General features: G+C 43.7%; 1 protein-coding gene across 1 annotated transcript in view; it reads left to right on the forward strand.

Moving 5' to 3' along the window:
• Positions 1–7613, forward strand: part of ANKRD33B (ankyrin repeat domain 33B) — a 43777-nt gene extending 36164 nt beyond the window's left edge. Inside the window, exon 4 of the mRNA XM_041411821.1 lies at positions 6763–7613. Coding sequence (XP_041267755.1) covers positions 6763–7613 — 851 coding nt within the window. The remainder of the gene's footprint in view (positions 1–6762) is intronic.
• The last annotated feature ends 3461 nt before the right edge of the window (positions 7614–11074 follow it).

Below are 11074 nucleotides of genomic sequence, written 5' to 3' on the forward strand. Positions count from 1 at the left end.
CAGGAACTCTCCTGGAGCTCTGAGGATGAGATTGATTGTCTTCAGGAGAGTCTGGGGAGCAGGATCATCAGAATTTGTAGAACAGAAGTTAATGACATCCATGATACAGGTGGGAAAGACATGCTGGTCACGTGCTGCCATCTCCATCTGTGGCAGCCAGTGCAAAGTTGGGACCACAGCCAGACCTCCATTTCTGCCTTGAACTGTGCTGGGGACAGGAAAGCTTTGGGGGCTCCAGCTCCTGTCAGGAGTGTTGGGTGTAGGGACCACATCCCACCAGGGAGCACTCGTGGGAAATCTGGTCACTTATTTTTGTTAATGCCTCTACAGCTCTGAGTTTGGTCTCCAGCTTTATGAGCAATGGGGCACCACCAGGTCTGTGTCTGCTGCAAGGAGGGAGCTGCTGTGGCACAGGGAATGAGCAGGTCTCTCTCTGTCCGCCTGTCTCTCTTCACATCTGAGAACAGGAATTATGTTTATTGCTCTTGGCTCTTGTCTGCTGTTGAATTTCTGGCTGTGTTGCATTGCAAGGTGAAGGGGTCCTGGAGAGGAGACTCAGAAAGCCCCTCAAGGGGCAACAGCCTCTACAAGAGCAGTCCTAACATACAGCATTTTTCAATCACAGTATTGTATGGGTTTTTTTATATTAAGTAATTGGTATATAAACTGATAGATAACACTTTAACAACTAGCTTATATTAGTGTATATTCATGTTTTTCAGATGCAAATATAAAACCACAAATTAAATATTGTGGAAATAATAACAAATGGCATGTGAATATTGTTACTGTCTAGATCAAGAGCCTTACAGGTCCATCTCATTGAGAGATCTTGAATAAGGAGTTCATTTCAGTGATTTTGCTGTTAGACAAGAGTCTAACAGGAGTCTAACAGAGTATTTTAAGTCACATGATTTTATCAAGCATAGTGATATTACCATCCTTCATTCCATGATATCCAGTTTCAAGACATTGATATGACACAGAAAACATGATGTGGTAACTGGTGTGTTATTTTCTGCTAGGTTCTGTAGTCTCTTACTCTGGAACAAAGGCTTAGGAATTGGATCATTCATTTTAAATTTTTATGACAAAAAATTATGCAACTACTGTCATAGCTCGAACACCACTAGAAACAGATGCACTTTCTGGACTCACATATACTTCATGCAGATGCTAGTTCAGAATTTTCCATTGAGTGTTATAAATCATCACTTAAAATGAAACTTCAATCCTATGATTTTCTGACTTGTCAAATTTGCCTTATGGTGTCATGACCTATTATTATCACTAGAGTTCTGAGGGAAGCTTGTTCTTTCTGTTTGGGTCACTAGAAGCTGTTTCACAACCTTTCATCTATGTACATAATTCAGTACTTGTTATTCTGATTCTTATACTAAAATATTATCAAAGTTCACTTCTGTGGTTGCTGCCTCTGGCATGTGAATAGCCATTTCTTGTTTCCGTGATTCATAAGAAAACAGAATACTGGGGACAACAAACCTTTAGACAGACAGAAAATGGCTTTTTTTAGCCTCCATCTTGAATTTGCCTACAGAAAGCTTTATCAGCCTGTTTTTCCATCAGAGATAGTGAAGATACCAAAGGTCGTCCACCAACTAAAGATCTGGTGAGTTAATATACTTTTGATTTTCTAAATTGCAGTTTCAGGGAGTACTTGCAGTTCCTCAAATTTTCAGCTCAAAATAGGGGCCACAAAGGAAGTGAAGTAAATTGCCTGCACCCATTTTAATATCGGAGTATTTTTTAGCACTGCACAGTCTGGTGAAATGGAGGGAGGGAAGGAGGCAAATTCCCTTTCAGAATGGATTTAGAAGTAGTTTGGGATTTAAGAGACACTGAGTGTGTGCCAACAATTAAGTACTAGTGAGCTGAAGAATGTAAAAGAAGTTATTAAAAGATTTGGTGAAAAAATCAATTTCACAAATAAACCAGCAAAATTTGATATTAAAATGTAAACATGCATGGTAACTTAGAGGGGAAACACCCATAATCAGCTGTGGGTCTACTTGCACAGCTACAAAGCAGTTATGTGTGTTTAGAAAAGAGTTACAGCCAGGAGGTTTTTAAACCTGGTATCCATTCAGTGGCTTGGGTAAGACCTCTGCTGATGGCAAGCTACTTATGGCAATGCAGGAGGTCAGCAAAGCAAAATAACTCACCTCCCTAGCTGCCTTAGCATGGATTCAGCACAGTCAGATGGGGAAAGAGGTAACAGCAATGTGTGACAGATGGTCGGATCTGGATTGCCAAAGTGACTGCTCTTTCTGAAATTTGAGTTCGTGGAGGGGGGCCAAGGTCAATCACTACAAGATTAAGGCACTCTGAGACACTTGGCCATAACGTTGCCCTTTCAGAGGGAGCCCTTGGAACATGTGAATTTGCTGTTTGTGAGGCACAGCAGGTGAGGGGGGGCCCGGTCTCCCATCGGCAGTTTGTCACAGGCTGCTGCGCTGCCAGCACCGCGCTGCTGCCAGCGCTCATCAGCAGAGCCAGCCAGAAATGCTGGTTGCTATTCACGTGTCAAGCCCTGCTGTAATCTCCAGTCTAAACTCAGTGCTGCTTTAGTAATGTTGTCAGAGTGGCCCTGGATCTGGAGACTGGGCTTTAAACACCACCCATAAATCTGGCTGGTAACAGATGCCTGAGCCTCCTCAGCCCCGTCTTTAAAACTCAAGATGCCAGTTCTGCATCTCAAAAGGATGGGAAGTCTTAACAAAATATGATATTTATATCCTAAAGGAGCACGTGTGTTCAAATTAATTGTGCTGAAAATGATCTTCAGGGAAACTTCTAGGAAAAGCAAGGCAAGTGGCAAGTGCAGCATTCCTGAAAGAAAACTTGTAGGCTATAGTTACACTGAAATGACAATTAGTTCAATAAGACTGCTATCAATCACATTCACAAAGGGACATGACTACTCATGTAAATTCCAGATAAGGCATTCTGCTGAATGACAAGTTTGTTCAGGAATGTCTCCTGATTTGTGCAGAAAATCAATAAAACCATGGTAAATCACGCCTTAGAAGAGATTTTGTGATTCAAGGTACAAAGTCAGCATTGATTTCTCTTGGTAGGTTGGGATCTCAATGCTCTATAGTGTTGTTTTCTGAGACAGAGTTTCCAAAACACCTGGGGACCCATCTGTCAGAAAGATAGGGCTTCTCCTCAGGGGAAGGTGAGCCAAGGGTGACAGCAAGGCCTCAGCACCAGCCTCATCAGCAAAGGTGCTCCTTTAAGGAACGTGGCAGGGCTGGTGACAATAACCTGGATCAGGCAGCACTGCATTGATTGCTAGGCAGGTCCATGATGACAAAGGCAAGTTCATAGAGACAAGGTAGGTCTGAGGTCAAACAAGAAATTAAGTCAGTGGGTCAGGGTCCAGACCAGCAGGGCACAGGGATAGCCCAAACAAGGACCAGAGCTGAGTGCAGCCCCCAAGCAAAGGTGGAGAGCCCCCAGTGAGCACTTTCTCACACTGGTCTTTTTGAACTGCTTGGCTCCAAATTCTCACAGCTGCACCATATCAGAACTGGAATGGCTTTTTCTTGAAGATAATGGTAAGCAGCTGTCTCTTGCTTGTTTACAAGCTGAGAATTAATTTTTTTTGTTTGAAGACAATTTCTATAGCTTCTGTTCTTCCTGTGTTAATTCCTTGCCATGTGTACATCCAGGAAACAATTTCCACATAATTTGCCACAGTCACTGTGAGCTCTTTTGGGAAGGAGTTCAGACTCAGGCAAGTGTTAAGAAGGGACCAGGGAAAAAGGCTAGCTGAGATGAGAGAAATTCAAAGATAGGAAGTTTGGGTAGGGAGGCTCAAAAGGAGGTTAGTGAAGCAGGAGGTATGTGTTGGTATGTCTTTTTCCCTCCCCTCACTGATTTATCTGTAATTTCTGCAGTCATGAACTTCATCAAACCATTCTGCCTCTGAGATTTCGCAATCCTTTCTTCAAATCCGCAGCTTGTGAACTCTTAGATTTGATTCCTTCCTTCTCTTTGGCTCCTTTCTGCCTTCCAGTCCGTGTCCTATGCTTGACTCCCTGCTGTGCTCTAAGTGTCCTTTCTGCAAATTTCACTTAAATTACACTTAAACTGTTATCCGCTTATTTTGCTTAGGGTGTCCTCTTCCACATCCATTCTTGATCTATGTCTCCAGCATCTTCTCTTTAGGGATTTTCTCAGAGACTTAGGAACTAACTTAACAAAGCTGAGGTTTTTGTCACTTTCCCCGTGTTCTCTTTTTGCCTTTATTTTCCTGTAATGACAAAACGTCCTTTGTAGGAAAGGTTATACTGAACACATCAGAAACTGATTTGTGGTTCCTTTTCCTTATATCAACGCCTCCTTATTCCAGTTTGAAATGCTGTCTCCAAGATAAACCAGGTGGAAAAAAAAAATTATTATTATTCTTTGTACCAGTATTCTGGTAACAGTCTCATTACCAGTATTATCTGGTCCTTTCCTCAGATATCTGGGCACCTCATTCTTGTGAAGCAATAGGATAGACTTTTGTGACAAGATCTGTAGGTCAGTTTTGTGTTGGCTGTTTGAAAATGGTCCTTAATTTGTAAAGAAGTCCTTCAATAAATCAAGTGTTCTTTGTATCCCAGCTTTAAACTCTATCAAGAAACCCAGAAACTATCTGCAGGGACAGAGATATGAGTAAACCATGACTAAATGTTGCAGAGCTCAGTATGTTGAAGGCAGCTGGGCAAAGTGCCCGTGCCTGTCCCAGGGAACAGATCTGCTGAACAGTCTGCAGACTGGAGCGTGCAAAGCTCCCTCTGAGATCAGTCAAAGTTCAAAGGCAGAATATAAACCAAAGGATTTTCAGTTTAAGAACCTGTCTGCCTGATACCAGAGAGTATTCCCTCATTCTCCCATTGATTTAATTCATTCACCTTCACACCCATGTACTGTTAAGCATCAAGATGTGTGTGCCCAGGATCACTTGGATGTGAAGCATAGGACATGGTGCCAATTGCCAAGTCCTTGACATGTCTCTGAGATTCTTTTTAATTGGTGCCACCAAGCCAGTTTTTTGACAGGTCTTTTGTATCCTTTAGCATTCACCAGCTGTAATTTGCTGGCTGTTTGCAAAAGTGTCCTGCTAACTTCACCTTCCAGAACCACTTGCTGCTGCTCATTGTTCTGCAGCAATTCCTCCACAGGTGCACTTGGAGTTGAGCTTCCTTTGTCCTTTTCAGAGCTCTTCTCTGTCAGCAGGACTGAGCACATGCCACCCTCACTGACAAATACCCACAGCCCCTAATATCATGGGAGGACTTCCCTGCAAATTTCTGGTTGCCAAGGAATGTGGGTACAGTAAAAAAGAAGTTGTAAAGGATACCATGGGGCAGACTAGGATGCCTGCTTCTGGTGATACTCTTGTATCCTCTTTTCAAGCACCCAAGTGCCCCGGAGGTAACTCCACTAGAAAACAAAAGAGTGAAGAACAAGGGCAAAAGCCAATGTGTGGGGTCTTGTAGGAAGATGGAGTGAACAAAAGGAATGCAAAGATGGAAAATGATGCTGAAATTTGTGGAAAAAAAAAAAAAAGAATGGTGATGGGGACAGATGTCAGAATTGGAGAGATAAAGATCATATATGCTGAAATTTGTGGGGAAAAAAAAAAAAGAATGGTGATGGGGACAGATGTCAGAATTGGAGAGATAAAGATCATAAACTGGGAATGGGAGGAGGATAGGCCACTTGAAATAATTTCCTTCCAGGACATAACACTTCAAATGTCTAAGCCTCTGCTGTGTAGCCTGTATCCTAGCTGCCTCTTATGGCTGGTTCACTTAGCAATAACAGAATGTTTTGGCTAACAATTACTTTATTCCCTTAGGGCTGGTAATCTCAAGTAGACGAGAACAGCTGTTCTGGGTGCAGACTCACCCATTGGTCCATCTCACCCATTATCCACTCTGACATTTATGGAAACTTTCCTGAATGTTTTGGCTAACAATTACTTTATTTCCTTAGGGCTGGTAATCTCAAGTAGATGAGAACAGCTGTTCTGGGTTCAGACTCACCCATTGGTCTCACCCATTATCCACTCTGACATTTATGGAAACTTTCCTTATATTTGATTAGCCTTGTTACCATCTTCTCAACATTTCCTAATTCTGCAGGGTCCTTTCAGATATAAGAGAGCATGAATTGCACATTTGTGGTTTTCTCTATTGCCCCTTTTTTTGCTTTCTATTTTTCCCCATTTTTAATGCTTTTTAAGAAAGTCATTATTTTTATTTGCTGTTTTAACCCCTAGTGAGCAGTGAGTGGATATTTTCATGGAGCTTGTGATCATTAGCCTACGACTTTTCTTCCAAGTGGAAGTGACCAGTAAAAAGTTCACTATTCTATATGGGGAAGGATTTCTTTGTAGAGAATTGTCTCTCTCCATATCTGTAACTCTTTTCGTGTAAGCTCAAGTGAACGGATATTAAAATAGCAGTCAAGATTAAATGCAGGTGAAATTCATTATTTCATTATTTGTAATTTTAAGATAATTTCATTTATGCAGTCTTAATGTCTTTTACCTTGTTTTAAATAAATAAGGAGTCAATAAAGTCAGGAACCAGATCTATCCTTATTGCACATTAATTTTGGCCCAAATATTATTGTGTATTTTATGTGATATTTTCTTGTAGGGATCTGCCTGACTAATCTCTGATCACAGCAACAGGAATGTGGGTGTTTCAATTAATTAATGCTAATTGTTTTTCTTTTGAGGGGCAAATGTTCATGCAACTGACCCAAGCCGTGGACTGACTTCATGGGAATGGGCTTGTTTCACAGGAAGATCAGAGTCCGCCTTCGTCATGCAGAAGCTGATGGACAGGCCATGCCCAGAACAGTTTTCTGATCAATATAAACCAGAATGGCCAAAAATGAAGGAACTTCTTGCCAAGGCTGCAGAGCCAAAAAGCTGTTTGCAGAAGATTTCTGAGTGTGTAAGGGCAGCTGTCTCGTTCCGGTCTTTCTATGGCCCAGAAGAGGATGGGGTCCTCGACCACATGGTGAAGGTGACAACAAGTTTGGGAAGTCCCTTCATTGCTCTGGGGTGCCGGACTGTGTGCCCAGGCAGCCCACCTTGTGTGGGGAAACGCAGACTGGCAGTGCAGGAAATCCTTAGGAAGCAGAGAGCAGAGGAGATCCGGTCTCAAGACAAAGATCACGTCAGCAGCTACGAGAAGCTCTTTCAGAACTCCAAAGTCACCGTGGTCCCCAAGAAGAAGGAGCGTCGAGCCAGCCTGCAGCCCATCAGCATGGCGATGTCCCAAGTGACCACAGTAGCCACAAGGAAAGCAAGCCTGCTGCCGCTCCACCTGCTTCGACGCAGCAGCGTCCGGCCGGGGTTTGTCATCCCCAAAGTCCGTGTCAGCAAGGCTCCTCCACCCACCTTCCAGCCAGAAAAGGCGAGGAGGAGAAGCAGCGCCAAGGAGGACCCCTATCTGCAGATTCCCAAGTGGAGGTATAAGGAGCTAAAAGAGGAGCGGAGGAAGGCAGAGGAACTGGAGAAGAATAGAGCAGCAGAGGCTCAAAAGCCCAGGCAGGTGTCTCCTGCCCAGAGCAGGACCTGATTTGAAGGTAGTTGCTGAGAATGTTCTTGAGCCGCTAGTCTTGTTATCCTAGCAAGATAACAGACTGAATGCCTTCGTGCATGCCCACTGCTCATGGAGCTGGAATACTGAGTCATGGTCTTTAAGGAGCAGAAATACAGCAAGGGCTATGCCACAGCAAGTCTGGTGATGGAACAGGAAGGTATTTTGAGCTGGAAGACTTACTGGGTTTACTGGTCTGCTGTTGACAGGACATTCTCAGTGGTGCAGTCCACTTGTGGATTCCTGTTTTTCCAGCTCCTGGTGAATGACTGTGAAACAGCTTGAAAAACAAGTTTGAAAGGATTATATCTTGTGTTTGTTCATTTTGTAATGGACAAAACTAAGGAGTTGTGCTTTTGACACTAGAAATTCCTCCCTCTTCTTCCTTGGGTAGACATATTGCAAAGGTTTATAGTAATACTTAAAAGTTTAGAATTTTAGCACAGTGTTGGTTGGCAGTGAAAATCCAGGTCTACGGTTGCTTTGGATATACTAAGCACTTTATTTCTATTCTGGTAAACAGATTTTAAGTACAGGTCTATACAGTCGGTATGGATGCAGTTCTTAATGCTATTATTTGCTGTGTTGAACCTAAAAAGGGCTTAATATTATATCTGTGCAGTTGAGATATTCATGTCTTCTGCAGTATAAATCAGGTGCAGAGACTGATTTCTTTGAAGATATATAGAAGACGAGACAATTTTTGATTGCCACCTTCACCTAAGATTTGCCTCCCCCAATAGATTTCCCTATATCCATTATCTGTTGTCTCCTTTTTAGTCTCAGGGAATATTTTGTCATTGCTTTTAACTGTGAAATAAGGGAGATGGTGAAGCAAAGTGGATATTTTTTTTAGGTTGATATTTAAGTTTCTTTTTAAAAATCTCACCAGGTTTATTGTCAGCCTTTCCAGGATATAGCCAGGACAAGAATATTATGCAGCTTTCAGAGGTTCAGGCAACTTTCCCAGGTGTCAAGTGCAGCTACACGCTGTGAATGCCCAGTCAGAGGCGCAGTACCAGGCAGCTCAGCCACTGCTGTGGCCAGATGTCACTGCAAGCTTTTGGCACCACACCTCTGGGTGCCCCAAGAGGGCAGTACCTCACCCCTGTCAACACTGAGAGAAAACCTACGCTAGTATGGAAGTGCATCTCCAAGTGGCAGTTCCCATGGGTTGCTGCAGGTTTTTCTGCTCCACATTAAGGATTCTTTTGGTTGTACCAGCAGTCAGCCTGAACAGCAAGCCAAGCGCTGGAAAATTCTGGTAAGGAAGGGCTGTGAACCTGCTGCTGGCTGAGGAAAGACCACACTCATAGAAGTAGAGGTCCAATGCAAACAGCATAGAGCACATGCTCAGGGTAAGGTTTTGCTCAGGCTTTGCTCAGGCTTTGCACACATTTGAACTGAAATGTGCTGCAGTGTGTCCTCCTGAAGGTGTTGCTGTACTGGAGCCCAGGCAGACCCCAGCATCTGCAGCTGCTGTCACCAGGTTCTCCCCTCAATTAAAGAGAGGGAAAACTTTTCCATCTTAGTCCCACGGCACAAAGGCTGGCCACAGTCTCACTGAATTTGTAATGAAACTGTGGATGTCACAGGAGAAATAAATTCAGTTGATTGAAAACTAGAGCCCAGATCAGCACTGCCATTTCCTGTCTGCGGGGTCTGACAGAGGTTAGGACAGATATGGGAAACAAGGATTTTCTTTGTACTTCTGTGCTGGCCAGACTGCAGTGCCAGGTGGCATCCTACGTCAGAGCTGGAGGAATACACACCTGCCAATACACCTGCCCAGTCCTGGGAATATGAATAGCATTTTAATCTGCAAGTGCATCAGTGCTGTGCAATTCATAGGCACCAATTTTGTAATGGCTTTGGGGTGACCAGAATACAAGCTGAACTCATTTCTTTGGAAAGCAGGAAGACAATCTTTTGGCTGGTTGTGGCAAAGGTATCAGGATAGATTTCAAATTGGTACAATGGATTGAATGTTTTAACTGTTAATTTTTGTTTACTGCCAACCCAGGGTTTTGAAGATTTAGCACTCCGATTTGGTTCTGAAAAGCAACCTGTGCTACAGCTGAGCACTTGAACTTGCACTTTCAGTACCGACAATGGACAGGTGCACTCAGGGATTAACATACAGTATGTTAGAATTAGGGGCTGGAAATTAAGCCTATTTTCTAATCCTTTGTACTTTACTGTGTTTATGTGCATAAATGTGATATTTCCATTAAAAGAGGAACAAGATGTTAAACTTATTAACCACTCTTATTCTTCAAAGGGGTTGGGGGATGCTGCTTTTCAGTTTCTTGTGGATCTAAAAGCCCGTTCACTTTCACCAAAAGACTCATCAGCATCACTTAAAAGCAGTTTCTTTTCCCTGGAGTTATTGTGGGTCAACTTCACACTCCTTGTGAATTTTTCCCTGGGAGTTAAGGAAAACTATTGCATTTGTTTCCCATCAGGTTTTCACTGGTCATCTTGCTGGAGAGAGAACTCATTGCTTTGCTGGCCTGTGTCCATGTTGCTCGGCTGCAAGCAGCTGATCTCCCAGTATCCTTGCTGAGAGTGTGACTCCACTTGGGGCATCTGTGTAAAGCTTTGCACTTGCTAGTTTTGGCTGTGCAGGCCACAGGTTTCTGTGTCTTCACTGCCTTCCTCCCCTGCTGCCTCACTGCTCTCCAGCTATCTTCCCCTCTTCATCACCATCCTCACCCTAAAGGCTGCACTCCTCACTTGCTGTTTATCTTACCTGTCCAAAGGTTGCAGTGGGCAAAGCTCCCACAAAACACTTCCGAAAACCTGTGGTAAATGGACCACAGTGGAGGAGGAGGAGAAGGCACACGTGGCTTGCTTTCAGCCATCTGTCCCCTTGAGCTGCTGCTGCCGAGGAGGATTTGAGTTCTGTTGGATTTCAGCACAAATAGAGTGGCTTGATCTGTGTTTTGTTGTGGATTTTTTTTCCCCCAAGAGATCCATAACTATGAAATGCCAGGCAATACTGGCTGCACTTCAGGTTGCTCCTGCTCACTCAAGCAGCACAGTTTACCTCTTAAAAAAGAGCAAGGAAACCCTTGGCAGCACCTCCTGGCAGCTGGAGCCCCTGAGGGAAGGCAAAGGTGCTGCTGCAGAAAGATGCTCCTCAGAAGGAAAAGGGACATTAATTCCTAGGGCAGAGGGAGGTTTTCTACCTGCCTTCAGTGCCAGGCTGTAGTGTGGCACATTAGTGGGAAGAATGTCCTGGAGTGGGGGCTGTGTCTGCCATCACAGCCATTACTTGTCTGAGTACCATGGGAACATCTCACCACACTGCTCCCAGGAAGCTCCCAGCCCCTTGGGCCAACCCAGTTCTGCAGTAACTGTACTAACAGGGATTTAATGACAGTGACAGTGGAAGGTGGAAGTCCAACTGCTTCCCAACATTTTCTAAAATTATATTA

Source organism: Onychostruthus taczanowskii, unplaced genomic scaffold (genome assembly GCF_017590055.1).
Source record: "Onychostruthus taczanowskii isolate IOZ18803 unplaced genomic scaffold, ASM1759005v1 scaffold37, whole genome shotgun sequence".
NCBI lineage: Eukaryota > Metazoa > Chordata > Aves > Passeriformes > Passeridae > Onychostruthus > Onychostruthus taczanowskii.